The sequence below is a fragment of the Numenius arquata genome, chromosome 2, assembly GCF_964106895.1.
Source record: "Numenius arquata chromosome 2, bNumArq3.hap1.1, whole genome shotgun sequence".
In the NCBI taxonomy this organism is placed as follows: Eukaryota; Metazoa; Chordata; class Aves; order Charadriiformes; family Scolopacidae; genus Numenius; species Numenius arquata.
Window position 1 is genome coordinate 75,585,415 of NC_133577.1, and position 20,318 is coordinate 75,605,732.

Genomic DNA, 20,318 nt, shown 5'->3' on the forward strand with positions numbered 1-20,318 from the left:
ATTTCTGATTCCAGAGAGTGGACCATTGTGTGTATATATATATGTACACACACATATATATATAAATGTATATCTTCAGTAAAAAAACCAAGCCCATAGCATTCACTGTTTAAGTACTGTGCCCTGAAGCCTTCTTCACCTCCTAGATTATCTGAGTTAGGAGACGGAAGCAGATCAGAGTCCCTCATGGTACAGGTATTTGGAAGGGCTGAGGGGAGGGGAGATGGGAGGCTGCTCCAGAGTTTTTACTGAGGATCCAGGGCCTTTCCCTGAAGAAAGTGCAGCAGTGGAGGCTGGCTGCTGCTCCAGCAGGGAGGCAGGACACGCGCTTGGGGGTGTGATGCTGGACTTGTGCCTGGGAGTCAGTGAGACGTGAAGAGTTGCCTGGCTGAGCTGAGCAGCACACGCCAGCTAAGAAAAGAAGCAATTAAGGAGATGGAAGAGGAGGAGTGATGGGAGGGGAAGGGGGAAGAAGGACGAGCAGCAGGAAGGAAGAGGGAGGCAGATTGATTTCACAGTTACTGGAATCTCTAACTACATCAGTCACATTCTCTTTCAGCAAATGTTCCAGCATAAGATTGTGGCTGAATCACATGGTTCATGGAAAGTTCAGCTCCCCTTATTCCTTTTCAAAGAAACTATCAACTTGGGACAGTTACTGTGTGTCATGTCATTGTCCTCCCCCCTACTCTTTTGGATGGATGGCCTAAAGCCACCTTGGGATGCTCCCTGGAAAGCTCTGAGGGGGAAGAGGGTCTGCCTCCTTTTCTCTACAGTCCCCATGGCAGCCTTTTTTTTTTTTCACCCCGCGCAGAAGAGCATCCTGGATCTGGCAACATCCCACACAGAAACTCTCTCTGAGAGGCAAGTGAGCAAGATCAGGAACAAGTGCCATGTGAGCGTAGGTCTGATGGGGAGAAGGCAGAGATGCACTTTTCTCAGCTCATGGTTTGGTTCATCCAGCCCAGCACTTGAGTGATCCTGGTGTATACTCCATAGTGATTTGGACGTGCGCATCCCATTCCCCAGCTGACCAAACCAGCCAGAAACCACCTGCCACTGGGTTCCTTGCAGGCCAGTGGACCTCCAGAATCACCCTAGAGAAAGGGAAAGAAAAATGGGGCCATGGTGATCCACCAGCTTCTCTTGCTGGATGATTGCACTGTCTTTGAGTTCCTCTGTATCCAGATTCCTGCATCCCCCCCAACTCATGCCTGGGACATCTGCAACATCCCTTGTACCTTAGGCAGATGTCAAAAACAGTCTCCAGTGCAAACATCTGACCTGTTGTTGCATTCCTTCATCATACAAATTCCTCCCCCTTAGCCAGCTCTCAAGTAGCTGAGAGCTCTATTGTTTCCTTCTGCTCTGTGTGGCATTTCCAAATACATGAAGAGCAAGGAAGTGGGTGGGATTTAACTGGATACCCAGAGGTATGGGAGACAGAGGGATTTCATAAAATTGATAGTAATGAAGGAACAGACAGGTTACTGTGTAGGACAGATGCTAATGAGGCTGAGAGGGGAACAGATTGATGTAGACTTGGAAGTGGGAGGTAGAGTAGAGAACGGGCTGAAATGAGAAAAGGATTTTAAGTGTGTTTAGATCCTGTCTAAGGCAAAGATGCTGGGAAGAAGTAGTCCTCTGTTGTTGGCCACTTAGACCAGAGGAAGGATTGGAGGAGTCAGGCATTTTGTGGTCTTTTCACCCTTATTTCAGGCTATGAAGAGTATTTGGGAGACTTGGGACACACCCTATCTCCGGTAGTCAACTTTGATCCCACAACTCCTTTGTTACCTGGCAGGCATCTTTCTTGCCCTTGTGGTACCCAGCACACAGCATCCTGGGAGAAATCATGTAGTGATAGGCTTCACTGCAGATGTCCTGCTGGATGAGCTGCACGTCCACCTTCTGCAGAACGTTGCTGATGTGCCCTGAGGGGTAGAGCACCGAAAGCAGTGCAGGTGAGCAATGGTGGGGCTTCCCACTGTTTACTGTGATCCCCCAGTCCATGCCCATCTCACTGCACGCTGAAAGCTGCCATCTGATTTTCTGTTCTGTTCTCCACTGGCATCACAGTCTCTGACTTTCAGCAGAGCACTTCACCTGCATGGAAGGAATAACATTCCCCGGCACTTCCTATCCCTTCAGGGATATGTGGTGGGCACTTCATCTTTTGGGACAAGGGTGACTCTGGTTTGGGGAAACCTCTGAGATTTCAGAGTTTTGGATTAACTTCTCATTGAAATGGTTGTTAAATTCTTCTGGCTAAGTATGCAAACCAAAGTGTCTACTTCTGGATAGAACCCTGAGTATTTCCATTTAGGAAACAAAGCTGACCTGGGTGAGTACATCTATATTCCTATGCCAGGCACTACTAGAGAACATCCTGGACCTGTTTGTTGGTCCTACGTGGAGGAAACACAAGGGATCATGCCCCTACAGCTAAACTCTTCCTCACAAAACAGAATGGGCTCATCCATACCACCCCATGGGAACAGGTCTTGGCCCATGCTGTCCCTCAGCAGTGTGCAGGCGCTATGTGGCCAAAATGGTACCAGAGGACAAGCTAATAATTACACAGTGTGATCCTTGGGGGACAGCACTCAGACCCTGCACTGCTCCCATTGAATTTACTGGTACAGGTGTTGCTGGGGAGACCCAGGTACTAGGGTCTTTGACATAGGGAAAATATTGCTGCAGGCGCCGCAAACAGGTGTCCCCAGGAGACCCAGTTCTGATCTCATGAAGGGCAGTTTTTCATTTCTACTCTCTCTGGTCAGGCTCTGTCCCTGGAGAATGACCCAGCAGAAGCCCACATGTCTGTGTAGGCATGAGGTTGGGCTTTAGGACTGGGGCTGCATGCTGTGACATGCTGTGACACAGCTGAATAGCCCCTTGTCAGATCCCTAATTCCTGAAGGACTATTCTAGTCTTTGGATGAAGGAACACATGCTGTCCTCATATAGCTTACCAGACTCTCATGCCTGCCTCTTCAAATGAGGTCAAGGCACTTGACAAGTAACTTTGGTCAACCTGTGACCACAAATCCAAGGGGGTGAAGGAGTCATAATGCTTTGGGGTGAACAGAAGTCTGTTCTGCCTACCCCACACCTTAACCTATGTTTCCATCTTGGCTCTGCTTCAGTAGGCTGCCAGCAAAGACCTTGCACATACCGCCTTCCTTGAGGGCTCCCCAGCCAGTGATCCAGCAATGAAGGCCAGGCTCAAAGAGGTGAGAAGGGGCAGGCAAGCAGATGGGCTGGATTAAGGGTGAGATGATCACAGGATGGTCCAGCTGGAGCAGGGCCACATCATAATCATGGCTGTCCTCCTCGTAATAAGGGTGGAGGAAGAGGTGAATCACTTTGAAGGATACCTCTGTATGGCTGGTGGCATTTTGCAAATGTTTGCCCAAGTAAACAGTCCAGATGGAGGCAGAGGCCAGTCTGTAGGAAGCAACAGAGAAGCTAACTCATCACATGAACAGAGAAGGATGGGCAGAACCTGGCTGTTTCTGTCGTGGTCTTTTGAAGAGTATCTCATACGGATGATCATCTCCCTCAGAGGGGCCTCTTTTTAAATTTGTCTACTGATTTCAAGAAACTAGTTGGGGCATCTCTTTGATGCCTTGACATGTTTGTATAGTGGGACCAGTTTTGGGCAGACACTCCTACACACAAGCAATTTGCTCATATTTGCTTGTTTTCCTTAGCAAAGCAGGCTAAAAGGTGTATGTAGGTTAGACAAGCAAGTGTGGCTGGTCATGTGCAAGTGACTGTGATAGGGCAGAGAACAAGAGCTGAGCCGGTGAAGCAAAGCTGCAAGGAGAAGGAGACATGGAGAAAGGGAGCAAGCTCTGAGAAACTGCTAAGAGGCAGTGAAGCAAGAAAAGCAGCTCAGCATGACAGCCCTTTACAGAAACTACTCTTTCCCCCCCACTACTTCTTATCTCTCACCCCACTTAAATTCTCTCCCTGATATGCACGTGCATACACATATGCCATCTAACAGGGCTGTGCCATCTCCAGCTATCCTGCATTGAGACTCTCTAAGATGGCCAAATTCAGCCTGCACGGACCGCTCAAAAGGCCTGCCCCAATGCTGCAGGGTTATAGGACTCAAGTAGGAGCGTGGCAGGATCAGGGTCAGATGAGGTGAGATGAGGCGAGGTGAGAAGCAGAGCTGCAAAGCAGCCCCAGCTCTACCAAGGTGGGTGTCATCATACGAGGATGACCAACAGCTCCTCCTCTCCAAGCTCACATGTCACCAGGAGGGAAGGGCAGCTGGGGAATTCCAGCAGCAGTAGCTGGGAAGGTGGGGGATCCCCACCGTCTCACTGGTAGAGGAAAAGGGGAGTCTGTGGAGACTGGGCCTAAGTGTTCACATTCCTTCCCCCACCCAGCCCTGCTGCCCAGCACAGCAGTGGACTTTCCTCCTCCTCACTTCTTCCCAGTTTGAAAGAATGAATGAACCCTCCTGATTTGCATGTTACTGCTGCTGTTGTGGTACGTACACTGGGTGGAAGGAACTCGGGGAGAGACTGTGCTTCCTTCTGAAAGGGAAGGCCCTGGAGGTGGCCAGCACGGGACCTAAACAGCATCGTCCACAGGTAATGCTATCCTGGACCCATCCTACACATGCTGACACCTCCATGGTTGTGACAACATGAGGACAAGCCAGAGCCAAAGCAAAGGCGGAGCTGTGAAGTGTCTTCAACTACCATTGCCCTCCCAAAGCTGCTCTGTGAATCCCGGCACTGCCCCTTTTTCCCTGTGCACACACCCAAACACTAGTGCGTGTGTCCATACCCCTTCCTCCAGCTCCAAGCCACCGAGAAGCATGGCACAGGTGCCAGATGAGGGGTATGGCTGTCTGTGACATTTTCACAGCCAGATGATCCTCCCATCATGCATGACACGGAAAGCAACACAAATCCTTCTCCTGTCCAGCATGCTTCCCTCTCCATTTACCTCTCATCCTGGAAGCAGTGTGCGGCTGAGACCACCCAACGGTCAGCAATGAGTGTTCCCCCACAAATGTGGCGTCCCCGAACCTGCAGGCTGGCCTGCCATGGCCATTCCCCTTCCACAGAATTTGCACCACCCACGATCCTGCTGAGCGGGGCTTGCAGCCCGCAGTCTGAGAAGGAGGAAACACAGCAGGTACTTCAGGGGAGGAAGGGAACATGATATACTGTGCCTGCCCTTCCTTTCTTACTTAATTGACTGAAGAGATTGACCTCTAATCCCTTGCCTTACCCAGCCAGTAGATGTTTTATGTAGTTACTGTCCAGGACAAGTCTAGCGAGCACTCCCTCCCAGCACGTATCTCTGCTGATGCCTGCACGGCATCCTCCAGGGCAGTGCCCTGTCTGTGCTACCTGCTGTCCTGACGGGGAGCCCTTGCAGTCATTCCTTTTCGCTGCCCACTGAGGCTCCAGAAAAACCAAGCAGGGAAATCAAAACACAAGCTCTCGCCCTGCTAGTGTCCATGCAGTCAGGGGTGATTTCCCTGGCTGGAGCCTTGTGGGATGGCATTACTTCCCATAAGCCAGCACAGTGGTCCCACAGGCAGCCTGTGGGTAGGACCTGGCCTGCGAGACACGTCTGCCTGGCCTGAGCCTCTGCCTGAAGGAGATGGGGAGCAGCTGTCCAAAGAGTAAACATCTGCTCACAGCTCAGCACAGAGAGCTGGCTCGTTGCTGCTGCCACTGCCACTGCAGGATGGAGCAGTGGCACTGCTGCCGTGGGGCTGGGGTAGGGAGATGGTGGTGGAACAAGGAGGGTGGGTGCTTATGCTGGGGTGGCAGTGGGAAGAAGGGTGACTTGCAGCTACGTGGCATCCTGAACCTGCCTGGCCAATGCGCAACTGAGCATTTCCTCACCGCAGCGCTTCTCGTCAGACAGGTCCTTGCAGTCTGCAGTGGTGTCACACAGGGGGTTGGGTTTCTTCACACAGGTCCCATCTTCACAGCGGTAGGTGAAAGGACCACAGGGGACGCCTGAGAAGAGGAAAGGGAGCCGGGGCTAAGAGAGGGTGGCAGTTTGCAAACACAGCCTGAATTCCTTTGAGTGGGGGAAAAAGGCAACAGAGAGCTTGGGGGAACTCCGTAAATGATGACAGGGAATTTCCTGAGCAAGCTTGGTCATCTACAGAGCAAACATTGTGAACAGGTCAGGCACATTAATTCCCAGCTGGTGCCCTTACCTCTCAAGAGGGAAGTAGGCTACTTGGCTCAAGCATGGGGGAAAGTATTTGCCAGCCCAGCACTGTCCCCTCCCTACCTTCACTACACTGCTCCTCGTCACTCCCGTTGACGCAGTCCAGCTGCTGGTTGCAGACCCTGCTGAACTCGATGCAAGTGCTGTCCTCGCGGCACTGGAACTTGGCAGGGCACACTGTGCGGGAGGGAAGCACCCGGGAGTTAGACACGCAAGGCAAGGCGTCAGGTGTGAGGTCAGGGCTCGAAGTGCACCAGTAGGCTCTGCAACCTCTTCATAAGGATTTGGCAGCTTGTGCTTAAGACCAGCTCTGGTACAGTGCAAGTGTGTAGTCTTGAAACAGACTGCCATGCAGAGTAGGAGCCTGGCCCCTTTTTGCTCAGGAGTTGCATTTGATCTGAGGTCCTTGCTGTTGCTCTTTGCCTGATCTATGTTGTAGGTATGAGTACACCCTATCTTATACCTTGCTGCTGCTGACTTAACTTTCCTTGACTTCTTGGCTCGGCCTTGGACCTGCCTCATCACTATGGTCTTGTCTTGTGCTCACTGGGCTCTTGGTTGACCATCCTGTGTTACCACCATCACCACACCTGCTCTGTTTGCCTTGTTCATGTTCTGTAGGACTGCACCCTGTCTGGTGAGGTCACTGTTCCTCCTGCCTTGCTGTCACCCTCAGCTCGTGTGCCACCTTCATCAACAGGGCAGCTGCTCCCCTTGGTCTCTGATAGGTGAGTTCTGTACAGCAATGGATTCCTCAATGTTCATGAGCTCTGATAGCTGCTCAGGATGGAGATGGGCCTAAGGTGCCTACCCATCACAGAGTTTGACTTCTGATTATACATTTTCATAGTAAGAACCTGTCCTGTGTTTGTGTGTATCTATGTGCAACACCAAACATGATGAGCCAGTACCTCCCAGGCATTCTTTTTCTGCAATGACTATAATTTCTTCAGTAATTAGTGTGAGGCTTCCAGACGACTAAAGGCACACGAAGGTCTGAGGAAATGTGGATATTGATTTTAAAGACAGGGACTGTTCCATGCAGACATGGAGTGAATAAGCAGAAATGCAACTGTGGCAAGCGTATAAGAAAGGAAGGAAATCATGATGTTTCTATTTTCTGTTTCAAATATAAAGGGATGTTTGAAAACACTGAGAAACAAATACTTTTTTTGCTCAGTCTTTGTCTGTGTTAATCTGTGGAACTGAATGACACAAGGTATCCCTGGGGCCTAGAATCTAACAGGGTCCAAGATAAGATTAGATAGTCTTAAGGATGCACATGTATCCATCAGGGAAGCAAGCAAGCCCTGATGTCAGGCAGCTGGATGATGGGACAGAGTGCACCATCAGCAAGACTGCAGACAATACAAAACCCAGCCTCAGCGATCCTGTAAGAGCTCTCACATTTCCAGCACTGAATTAAGACTTTCTTGAGAAAGATTTCTCCTTCCTTTTACTTTAGACTTTTCTATATCTTCCTCTGAATATTTCAGAATTGGCCACTGTCTCCAGTGGTTCGGGGATCCTTCTGTCTGTGAATAAACAGCTGTAGAGGACAACTAATGAGAAAGTAGTGGTGGCACGAATGTGATGAGCTTCCTTCCCCCCCCCCTCCCCTGCCGCCTCCCCCGCCAGGGATGGGAAAACAGATGAATTAGGTGTTATGCCAAAGCCTGAATAGCTCTTCCTATGAGAATGGGGCATTGCAGGAGTCCTGGGATGCCGGGGATGGTGTCTGCATCAGCATTAACTGCTGTTGGCATGAAGAACTGATGGCTGATCGAAGACTTAGATGGTCCCAAGCTGGAGCACAATATATGGGTGAGGAACAGTACAGATCAAGTGTCACAAATGGCCTGGGGGGAAAGGGGAGAGAACAGGGCAGCGTGTGTTCTTGGGGAGCTGTGGGCAAGGTGGGAGGGTTGGGAAGGGGATGCTGAGTGGTATGACAGCAGAGGGGGCTGTAGGCCAGGGCTGAGGTTGATTGTCAGGCCTGGGTGGGAGAAAGCAGAACAAGGTAGGGGACAGCCTGGGCAGGGGGCTTCTTTCAGGTTGCCTGGAATGAGTACTAGGGGGTTCTCCGAGGAAGACTGTGCTGTGCACAGGAGCAGGAAGCATTGCTGCTTCTTCCTGAGAAAGACGAAGGGATGGATGCAGAGGCTTAAGCTCCTGGAGGGGAGGTACAAGGCTGTACCTGGGCCAAATGAATCCTCTCCATCCCTCCCTGCCTTTGGAGGAGCAAGGGGTTCCAGGAGACCAGAGGGGAGAAGAAATCACTCACCACAATTTCTTTCATCCAGCCCATTGGGGCAATCTTTGATCCCGTCACAGGCTGGGACGCACAAGCCGTTCACTGAACACAGGAACTCCCCAGGACAGGCTGTGAAACCACCAGAGAGTAGTTAGTCCCCAGTGACTGGAAACGTCCTTGCAGCAGAGCACTGTGGCTTGAAAGTGGAGCGTGGAGCTGCACACCTTCCTGACCACACGTGTGCTGCGGCAACGTGCCAGCAGCACTTGCTGCGCTCCCCAAAATCTGCCACGTCATCCACTTTGAACATGGGCAAATAGAGCCAGGCTGTGTACCAGGAGAAGGAGGGCTCTTTCCCTGCTTCTCGTTGTACCAACGGGCAAGAGCCAGGACAACCACCCACCTGGCGTGTTATGCCTCTGGCTTAGCACTGTTTCATGACTCCTGAATCACAGAACCACAAAATGATATGGGGTTGGAAGGGACCTCTGGAGATCATCTAGTCCAACCCCCCTGCCAAAGCAGGTCCACCTAGAGCAGGTTGCACAGGAACGTGTCCAGACAGGTTTTGAATGTCTCCAGGACACGAATGCTGCAGGAAAGCTGAAATAGGTTCTTTGGAGTGGTTATTAAAACTTGTTTGGGGCCTTGAAGGGGTTGGTGCTAGACACGTGTTGGCAGGTGCACGTATTCAGGCACTGGTATGCGTTACAGGCACCCTTTAGGAAGGAGGTAGAGAAACCTTGGAAAGACAGACCATGGGCATGCATTTACGTATGTGTGTATTTGTGTGAGGTTTTATTTGTCTCTCACTTGCACAGATTCCAAGGTGAGCAGGAAAAAGCTCTCTCTAAGAGCTCTTATAATTGAAATAAAAATCTCTTCAAGCCAGAGATGGTCTCTCATTGAATTCCCAAGGCCAGTCCATGATGTGGGCACAGGGGTGACACAGCAGACAATTCTCGGACCTTGGGCTTTGGCATGGATGCTCTGGCAACATGAGGCAGGGCCACATGTGCAGAAGCAGCTTTGCACACAAATGCCTCTTCTTTTTGGAAGACCAGTGGTGTGTGCGTCACTGATTTGTAAGTGCATGCCCGAGGGGCAGATGGCACCTATGGCTCACAGGATGTGCCTTGTGTTTCTTCTAACACAAGCCAAGTGCACAGAGGCTACTGGTAGCCACCACCCCACTAAGGAGCAGGGAGGAGCCTGAACTTACGGTCAGATTGGTTGTACAGGCTGTAAGCCGCCTGTACACCGGGGCCGGTTAAGGAGATCTGTGAGATGAAGGTGATGGTGATATCAACAGAGGAAGTGACTGGGATGCGCTCAGCGTAGGCTTGCAGGGTCCGCAGGCCACACAACCTGAGGAGCAAACACAGGTGGGATGTCACGGGCAGAGAGGGAGGAGAAGACAACGAAGTGGGGCAAGGGGGCTGGGGTGGGAAGGGGCCCACACAGACTAGGTGGCAGGGATGGGGGGAAGCCAGGAAGAAAAAATGCTTTCAATATAATATGAGATCCAGAGTGACCCTGCTGTCTTTGGACATTTCCCACTTTCTGGGCAAGCTCTGAATTCAGGCCACACAAAGCAATTCAGTTCTTACATTTATCTTCCTGCAGAAGCCATGCTGTAGAAACCGTGGCACTGGCAGTTCAAGAGAGGAAGGCAGGGAGAGAAAAAGTGGAAAACCCAAGCCAGGAAAACATAGCTTCTGGATCAGACGCTTCAGAGGAAAAGAAGTCACTCCCACAGGAGCAGTGGAGAGGAAATGAATGAGATGGGCTGCAGGAAGTTTCGGAGGGAAGGGCAGTTTTGCAGTAAGTGGGAGGAAAAACAAAACCATAGATCCAGCCATCTTGAAGCCTGCTTTGAGGAGATGGAAGTGCATCAGCTCTTGGTCCTTGGCACCTGGGCTGTGGTGAGTAGCAGCCCCAGCTATGTATGGATGCCAATTTTGGGAAGTCCCGCAGGGGGAAGTGGCTGTAGTCAAAGCAGGAAGATATGGAGCTAGGTGAAAGATCTGTACGGAGGTGGATGCAAGGCAATGGCACACACAGATAATATTGCAGAGGTGGTGACAGGCAGATTTGCAAACACAGGAGACGTGGGAGGACACCAAGGTTACACACACAGGAGAAAACTAGGAAGCCTGATGCAAGCAGCAAGACAGAGAAGGCAGGCTGGTAGCTTGAAGCAAATCTGTAAGAAATGTGCTCACTGCGGGGGAGCCTGTGCACCGGAGAGGCTAAAAAAGAAGTAGAAAAGCAAGAGGCACCAGCACAAACAGTGGCCACTGAGTATGGTGATAGACTCTCCTTCCTCAGACCTGGTAGCTGAAGTGAGCAGGGAACCTGCGGAAGTTTAATCCCAATTTAATCCCGGGTGGGAAGTGAGACACAGAAACCAGGACCCCAGCACACACCTTCTGTTCTGAATTATCCACTGGCCTTGGGTACAGGGCAGGTCGTGCTTCTGCCTGCTAAGTGCATAGGCGTCGAACCACAGGGTGACCCCGTAGTCGAGGGACGGGACCTGCAGGCAAGGGGATCCAGAGCTGAATGGAGATAGTTCCCACGAGTGCTGCAGCCCACTCCGTGCAACAGAAATAAGCATGATAGATGTGAAGGGGAGAGCTGCCAATTCACACATTGCAGGCCAGAAGGAAGCACCATTTAAACCGGGGTCATGCTGCAGCCCACGGTGGCTCTGCTGCTCGTCGCAAAGCATGGTAATTCCTAGCAATTCCTAGCAATCTGGTTCTGCCTTGAAGAACTTCTCCAGAGACCAAATTTCATATTCCTCCTCAGCTATGGCATCTCTGCCACAGCATGCAATATTAGCCTCCTTCCCCTTCAGAAACACACATTATGTGGGGGTTAGGCAGGCTGCCACCCTTTGCTGGCTTCTCACGATGATCTGACTGAGAGCGTTGGTTGTACCCCCCACTAATGTGGGGAATGCTGCGTGGGTTTCAGGGAGGAGGGGGATGCTCTCGTGGGAGCTGGCTCTTACCGTCATGTGCCAGTTGCACTGCGTGTTGGGCGAGTAGTAACTGGGGTAGTGTGGGGTGCCAATCTTCCCCTGCAGTTCCAGGTCCTCCCGCAGAGTTATATTCACTTCACAGGCTGTAAATACAGACATTCAAAGCCCAGCTACCTGTCAGCTCAACATTGGCCTTGGGCTACCATGTACTCAGCCCATTGTAGGAGGAGGGGAAAAGTACTCCAAGGCCTGATGCTAAAGGTGACTGGGATGTTCTGCCATACCTCTTTAAGGGGCCACTTCTACCTGGCAAGACTTTCAGCCTCCTCCTCTTGTCCAGAGAAGGGTAATGTACATTGCTGCTTTAGACTCTAATATTGACTTGACATTTATCTGCAGGTGCATCTGGACATGATGTCCAGCCCACATCTGGTCTGTCCATGCATGAGAGCTTGGTCTTCTCTTAAAGTGTCACAATCACTCACTGTCTCTTTGCCAGAGCCTGGGCTGTAAAGACTTGAGCCAGATGCTAATTTATGAGTCCAGGTGAGGGAGCAACATCTAACATGCTTTTTACTGACCACCTTTACCCTTGCAAACTAAAGTGAATTCTGCTCCTAGTGGGGATGGAGCACCTCTAGGAGCTGTGATGTTGTAGGAGATAACTCATCTCTGTCCTCTATCTATGGCTGCTCTCCTCCAGCCTTCCTCACCTTTGAGGGGTACCACCTGTGCTGAGAGGATGAAGGGGTCATAGTAGCTGTACATGGCTTTCTTCCACACAATGGACATGACCGGGCCAGATGAAAGGACTTCCACAACAGGCTCCTGCCGGCTGCAGCCATAGATTCTGAGGGGAAAGAGATAAAAGAATGGGAGCAAAGTAAGCGACAAACAAATGAAAGAGAAGAACAAGAAAGAGAGACAATGGAGGTCTGTGTTATCCACAGCACACGCCTGCTGTGAGGCACTAACTGAATCAAATAAAGGGCTAGCAGAGACACAGCTCGTGCTGCCTTAATCTCTCAGACTGCACGGCTGGCTGTGTGATATCCCACATCAGTGACTTCAGCTGATCAGCGAGAGGCAGGTTCTGCATCAAAGAGAATTTCCTCTGATGTAGTCTAACACCTTCCCCTGCTGTGGTGTGTCGTGCCATCCTGCCTGGCTTCCCCGCTGTGCTCGCCTTGCTCAGGAGCTACCTACGAGGTGATGAGGTGTTTCTCCAGGGGCCCGGCTGCATCATACATAGCCAGGCGGTCCCTGCAGTCTGGGAGAGTCCACTCCAGGCGTAGCTTGATCATGTAGCCCTTGAGGCCGTGGAGGTGCCAAAGACAACTGGAGGCCAGGTAGTCAGGGCCCTCCAGCCTTAGGACATCATCCTCATGGACATAGCTGTATCTGTAGCAACCTGAATCCAGAGGAAAGACAGAGGGATTTAAACCTCAGGGTGATGTGAATGGAGGCAAAGGGGGGCTTAGGAGTGATTGTAAGGGAAAGTTAAGATATGGGATTGTCACTTGGGATACCAGAGTGAGACCTCTTTTGGGGTGACGCTGACTCATGCTTCCTGTCCCCTGTAAAAATCCCTCCCACAAAGTTACAAACTCAAAAGGAAAGGAAAAGATGGCCTACCCAACGTGGATTTCAGCACTACTATGTCTTTCACACTGGATTCTGTTGGAAAGGAAATATATAAAGATAAACAAAAAGATAAACTGGCAGTATCTGAATGCTAGCGTGGCAGGTGATGACTCTCTTCCTTCCTACATAAATGATTCCCTTAAAACTTTGGCATAGGGCACACTCTGCCTGCTCTCAGGGACCTGTTTCAGTCATGCCTTCTCTACCCCATCTCTCTGGCCTCTGCTCCAGATCCAACATCCCTGATAGATGCTCTCCAGCCCACCAAGGGCTTCTCTGCCTTTTTTCCTCACTTTTTCTTGGTGTGCTATTCCAGGACACAACCTCTTCCACTTCCACTTCCCAGGACAGCCTCAGGCAGCCACCCCCCTCCTCTGCCAGCCACACCACAGGGCACAACCCCACTTCCCAGAGTCTTCGCTATCTGCTTACCCCTCCCCTGCTTTCCCAGTTTAAATAACCCTCACTGAAATGCGTGGGAGTTACTGAGGGTGAGGAAGGAGGTCTCTTTAGGTGAGTACTGGTTGATGAGCTACTCAACATTCTTGTAGAGTTCACCTCTGGAGAAGGAAGATGCAGGGAAAGCTGCCTTCAAGGACTACAGATCTGTGCAAAATAGAGTCACAGCGTGGACAATGCTTTTAGGAGAGCTGGGCTTTTCTCCAGCCTCCCAGCTGAACTGGGAGCGGCCAGAGATCAGGTGCTACTGGGGATAATGGCCAAAACAAAAGGCACTGTGAGGTCAGTTGGGTGTGAGAATTGCTGTTGGGGGCTTGCCTAGGTCAGGGCTTTGGTCTTTTGTAGTTCCTAAGCAGAGCTTGCAATTCTGTGGGGAGAGCTGAGAAGTTTTGTCATGGTAAAAACAGATGTTGTGGAAAAGATGATCCTGCAGGCATAAGGCAGACCCCTAGAGAAGCTCATATGCTGCAGGAAAGGACATACGCTGAGCTGACATTAAGTACTCTTTTAGCTGAAGGTAATAAAACTGGGTTCCTGTAAGGAGAATGATATCCTGAAACTCTTTGGGTGGAAGGGGAGGCTAGTGTCCTGGGGTGAGTGTAGCTGTTAGTGAAAATAAGGCGTTGGAGAGGTTCCTGCGCTAGTCAATGGATTGCAGCTCTGCGTCTTAAGGCAGGCTGCAGCAAAACTCAACGTTTAAAGCTAAGCAGGTCAGCAAATGAGTCTGTCAGAAAGCAACAAAATGCTAATGACTTGCTATTAGCTAGCTATTTTTTCATTCCAGTTTTACAGAGCAAATGAAGCCAGAGGTTAAGTCACTGGCTTGAGGTCACCCTGGCCCAGCAGTGTAAGAGGTTTCTGGCTTTTACCTTAGTTGCTAGACTGTGCTTCTGACTGGGGATGGAGGCAGAAAGGACTAGGGAAGCAGAAGGAGCTGGAGAATCTGCAACTGGTGTGTTAATTCCAAAATAGAAAGAAGTGTGGTCTGCCGAAATGAATAAAACAGTGAAACAGATGCAAAGGGAATAAGAGGGAACTGAGAACAGCTAAAAAATGGCACCATCATTTTTATTTGTTTATGAGTTACATTGTGAAGTGAGTAAATGAAGGCAAAATAGGCTGACTTTGAAGCATTTAGCGTCTTGTCTTATGATACCTTTCTTAAGAAAGTTAATTTAGATTGGCTGAGCATAAGGTCTAGTGTGCTGGAAACAAATCATAAGTAGAAGTAAGGGACTAACGGTAACTAAGGGAGGAGATGTCTTCATGAGATGCTAATGCAGCTTCAGAGCATGAACTTAACACAATGGTCTGGATGACAGTGAAAATGATTTTGAAGAAATAAAATTTTCTTTGGAGTGCCAAAAAATGACCCCCAAAACAAAACAACTGAGATGTGGTGTGTAAAGTTAAAGAAAACATGGGTGGGGTAGATTAAAATAAGATTCACCTTAGAAAAATGCAAGATAACAAGTCTGGGGAAAAGAACTTGGAGATGTAACATTTCATGGGAAGAAGAAACTTGGAAATGAGTGTCCCAAAGGGAGAGAAGAAACACAATGTATTTAAAATGTTTGGGGTTCTGTAAGAGGGACCGGATCAGGTTGAGAAGTTAAGTCTCATTATAAAGACCTAATACAAATTCCACTGGACTCAGATGCACCAAATATAGACACATCACCGAGTCCTTTATCTGACACTTATTTTAGAGCAGTTCTGTAGCGATGGCTTTTTGAACACGCTATGATCTTCACTTTGGGCAATGATAAATAATCCTTAACATCATGTCAGGAATTGAAGTGGCAACAATGCTTTGTCTCAGACTAAGACTAGTGGTGATTCAGGTACATTGCCTTTGTTCTTCTCACAATCAAGTAGCCTGGAATAGTCTCCCAAAGGAAAGCAGGAAACCTAATTGCTTGCTATTTTTGAGCTAAGCTGATCAAAGTCATGACCCATGTAAGATCTTACTCCACAGAAGCTAAAACTGGTGGGAGAAGGAAAAAAAAAAAGTGTTACCTAGCTGGTCATGGTCAGCTGTATCCTCAATAATCTTTAATCCTTGAAAAGAAGGACGCTTTTTTTTTTTTTTTTCAGACTTCATTTCTTTTCTATCAGGAAGAAAAATGTGAAATTCTATCACCTGATCCTCATTTCTTCCCTATCTTCTTCAGGTTTCCCCTATTCCCTTCTGGCCTCTTCTCCTAATCTCCCTTCAACACCTTATAAACCTTGGAGCAGTCTTCACTGCTCAGGCCACAGCTGAGCAACTGGTACCTACCCAGCAGAACCAGTGAGTCTGGGTTGACCCTGTACTCCGTCTGGTAGGACAGGCTGCCCGAGCTGTTGAAGCTGGTGGAGAGCTGTTGTTGGAGCATTGTGTTTACCCTCTCAGCAGTCATGTCCTTCTGCTGACTCTCAGGGATTTGGAGGGCAAACCAGAAGAAGAAGGTCAGAGCCCCCTCCCTAACAGAGAAATAGTATGTTAAAAATCCTCTTTCTTCCTCTCCGGCATCACTGGAGAGGCAAACCCCAGAGATTACCCCCCCACTGTTTTTCCACAAATCAGGCATTTCTGTGTGGACTTTCCAGCTGCACTGCTGTGACCCAGAGGAACCACTCTGAGGAGCATGAGAACTGCTACATCCATGGTGCTAATTAATGCTCAGTCCTTTGGGGAAAGAAGCCATTTTATGCCATCTGGCTTTAGTGGTGACAATACGTAGTCAAATTAATGTGATAATTAATCAAGACTTGTCTGAGAGCAGTCTCATTTCAGATAGAAATGACCTTTGGTTATTGCTGACCAGAGGCTGAAAAGAAACACTCAAGGCTTCGTTGTCTCCCCTCCCAGTGCTGACAAGTGGGTGATTTCTGACTCAGTACCTTACCACAAGCCATTAATGCTGGGCAGGTTCAAGCTGCAGAAGACTGTGACTGGGAAAGCTCTGTTCAACCAGCTGGCAGAGAAAATTGGCTGGGGGAGGGGGAAGAGATGTTGAAACAAACCTTTGTTCAGTAAAAGGCTAGAGGAAGAATAGCAAGTGAACTTTTATTCCCCCAGTTGAAAATGGAGTTACAGCAAAATTGGAATTTTCCTTAGCTGAAGGACAAATTTAGGGGTGTAGTTTTCCATGGAAAAAAAGTCAGAAGCAAATGTATACATCAGTTTGGAAGTTATTCCCATTTTCTTGATCTACTCTAATGACCTGCAAAGCTGTAGTTCCCCATCTGTCCCATTCTACTGTTATCCTATTCCCAGGTGGACTATGCATCTTGGCTGGAATACCTTTTCCATCATGCATCATGCCTCTCCCTTCTGGTGCCTAGAATCAGGCCATAAAATCACTTTCTTGAATTAGAGAAATTAATTTCCAGCTGCTTAGTTTCTACTGAGAATACTGAGGCCAGGGTTGTTTTTTTCAATTCTTGATCACTGGGTAATCCCTCAGTGATTTTTTTTCCTCTCTTGAACTTTTGCCTCTCTGAAAAAATTCTTGGTTTTGGCTTTTCATCACAACCTCTGATGAACACGAACATCTCAAAATATCCCCGGCTCTGTCATGCTGGAACCATTCTGGATCTGGACTGTCCAGCCTAGCCTAGACCTCATGGTGGGGACTGCAGCAGTTTGTCATGGCCAGATTTCAGTGAAATCGGAGTACAATTGACTGGAAGCTTTCACACAGGAACAAGAAAAAGTGCTGTGGGTGCTACTCACCCAAAGGCATACACTGTGCTCGAGTTGTAATATCGACCCAGCTCTGTGGCACGAATCAGTTCCTTCAGCTGCAACGAGAATGTCGTCTGATAACTATTGTGCAATGTTACAGTGGCAAAGGACCTATGGCCAACCCTATGTTTCATCCCTCTTACTGCATAGGCCCACAAAGCCTGTCACTTGGATGGGGGTACCTGACCCCTTCCTCTTTCTACTCACTGAGCTGCCTGTGGACCAGCTCTGGTCATGAAATTGCCCCTCACCATCTTCTGGAGCTTAGATGACTCCAACCAGAATGCTCTGGACTCCACCTGCCCAAGGTCCGGGGAGTACTGGCGATTGAGGACCTGGAGACTGCCAGAGTAAAACTGCAGGATGGCTGGTTCCAGGTGCCATGGTCTGTAGTCTGTCAACAGAAGACACTACTGGATTACCTTGCTGATGTGCAGGAGAGAGGGGTTTACCCCTATGTATGAGTCTGTAAAGATCACCCAGAGGCATTAACATGCTTTGGGCTGAGCATTGCCTTGACTATATCCCACCCACCTGCCACATGGGGACAAAACATGCTGTATTTTTACCTAGGAAATACCAGGTTGCTGCAGCAGCTCCAGCGAGCAACAGAAAGGCTATCCCAAGGGGCACATAGCGGAGGCAGTCACGGGAGTTTGTCTCTGATTCATCCTTTGAGAGGGAGTTGGTATCTTCCTCCTGTTCCTCGGCCTCCATCAGGGGCATCTAGTGATACAGCACACCATGGTCAGGCTGGGTTTCTGCATCCCTTTACATCTGTCTCTGGAGGTGTTCTGCCACCTCTGTGCTCCTCTTCCAAGATCTATAGCCCCAAGAGATCTGCGTGCTAACCATCAAAGACTTTGCTCAGTGCAAATATGAGTAAAACTCCTCATTCAGTGGGAGAAAGGCTTCCAGGACACTGTCTTGTCTATGCCTCCTGGGTAATCCCTCAATTTTCAAAGGCGTTCCCTGGGTTTTGCTTCTGCCAAAACCATAAATGAGTACAATAATGAATTTCTCCAGAGACAAATACATTGTCCTCCCAGGCTGGGAATTGTTTTAAAACCGATATTTTATTGACCCAGAAATCAATGCCAAAGAAAATCTGTGACCTCAAACGCACATGGAAGTTGCACACAACAGCCCAGCCTGAGAACCTGAAGTTGCAGTTTGCCTGCTGTGCCATTTTGCTCTCGGTCCCTAAAGGTTAGCAAACCTTTGCCATTCCCACCAGACCATGTGTGCCAGGGCTAAGCCCATGCTGGCACTGACTCACTAGCTGAGCTAGTGAGAAGAGAGGACCTGAACGATGTTCAGCCCTCCACCACCCCCTGCTTGTGCCAGGGGACACTTTTTGGCTTTCTTTGTCCCTCATCTAACCAAGGCTGCTTCTTTTGTTTCATCCCAACCAGCACCTCTTCTGTTAACCCTCAGACTCTGAGGGCAAGAAATGCCATTGCCCAGGAGAGCCACGTTAATCTTGGTTATCTATCTCACCCACGTTCCTTCTCCTTTCCTCTGCCATCACCCAGTGCATGGCTGCCTCCAAAGGCTTTCTGTGTTTCTGTGGCTGGAGAGGAAAGGGATGTGAATGCACCCATGTCAGAGGGCACAGAGGTCTTGGGGAATGCCTGTGCCATGTCCACGTGTCTGTGAGTCATCTTTGTGCCCAGTGGTGCATGTGACTGTGTGGGATTGAATGCACAGGAGGGACTTCTTGCAGATGTGGGAAGAGATGGTTGGTCTTAAGCCTGTTTTAGCCAATGTGGATACCCTGGAGTGTTCACATGATAGAGGAGAGTGGTCTTGCTCTCCTTGCTTTCCCCCAGTTACTGATCCCTCCAGGCTGCCTTGTAACACAGAAACATGCTCGCAGAATGTAAGCACCAGCTAACTCACTCTGAAACATTAAACCCAGCTTGGTGAAGATTGGCACTTGGACAATCAGCCGCACGTCTGCTTGCTCTGATGCACCCTTCCAGAGAGGCATGCTGTACAAACAGGCCCAACACAGACTGCCCTCCCTTGCTTCCCATGGGCCACCTTTCTGTGCAACCACTGGGGAGGATCTCCTCCCCAGTGAACCAGGTTGAGTGGTCCAGGAGAGCAAAGGCACTTCTCTGCTATCACAGCATCCCTTCAGAAACAGCAGGCACAAGCAAAGAACCGCAGACGGAGAGGTGGGGGAAGGAGGGCAGGAAGCAACAGTAGAAGAGCCTCTTTGTTAGAAGATTTGATGGTAGGCACCGGGGTTTCCCCCAGAGCTGCAGACCTACCTTTGAAACCTGCTGCCGCCTGTGAGGCCTGGCCCACACCCCCTACGCAAGCCAGCACACACACGCATGGAGTGGGGGAGAGAGGAGAACATCTATTTACCCAAGCTCAAGGTCTCCTCGGTGTTCAATAATCTGATGCCATGTCCCTTCAGCTCGGCCTTTGTCCTGCACTGTCGTGCCACGATGGGTCAGCACATCCTGTGCAAAGGCTTTCTTCTTTTCTGAAACGGAGGTTTCGTAGTCTTCCAGGGGCAGAAGATCTGCAGGCTGAACAGGGGGAGCCTGGAGAAAGTCAGGGTAGGATCACCTCCAGTTGTGCAGAGAAGAGCAAGCCAGGAGGCTGGTGCAGATAGCTTACGTTGTCCTCCTCGGGGGACAAGAAGTTGCTGAGCAACTGATGTACTTCTTAGCTACCCTCCTTGGTCCCATTGGAGGGAGAGGCAAAATGCAGGATGTGTGCTCCCCAGCACAGAGATGGAGCAGACACTGGCTGGCAGGTGAAGAATGCTTGAAGGAGGGAAGATAGCAGAAGACAGCAGGTCCGGTTACCACAGTGGTCACGCAGATGAAAGCAAAGCACGGCGTCTCTCAGCCCCCACCTGCAAGACTCCCTCTGGTCTTCTTGTGCTTCTTGTTGCCCAGTCTCCTGATGCTGGGCTCCCAGCACTACGTTGCACCACAACTTGCTCCTCCCTGCAGCATCTGCTTTTCTTCTAGCCTCGGGTCCTCCTCACCT

At 49.8% G+C, this 20,318-nt stretch overlaps 1 protein-coding gene across 1 annotated transcript; it reads right to left on the minus strand.

Moving 5' to 3' along the window:
- Positions 1 to 938: 938 nt before the first annotated feature.
- Positions 939 to 18,843, minus strand: TMPRSS6 (transmembrane serine protease 6). The gene is made up of 18 exons (XM_074168483.1): positions 18,808 to 18,843; positions 17,873 to 18,029; positions 17,555 to 17,697; positions 17,292 to 17,359; positions 15,852 to 16,036; positions 13,103 to 13,144; positions 12,674 to 12,878; positions 12,181 to 12,317; positions 11,498 to 11,610; positions 10,908 to 11,017; positions 9,701 to 9,846; positions 8,509 to 8,607; positions 6,288 to 6,401; positions 5,888 to 6,004; positions 4,974 to 5,142; positions 3,178 to 3,449; positions 1,798 to 1,934; positions 939 to 1,097 (listed from the first exon to the last, which is right to left on the minus strand). Exons 1-18 carry the CDS (start codon positions 18,841 to 18,843, stop codon positions 939 to 941), a joined length of 2,409 nt encoding a protein of 802 aa, XP_074024584.1.
- Between the last annotated feature and the right edge of the window lie 1,475 nt (positions 18,844 to 20,318).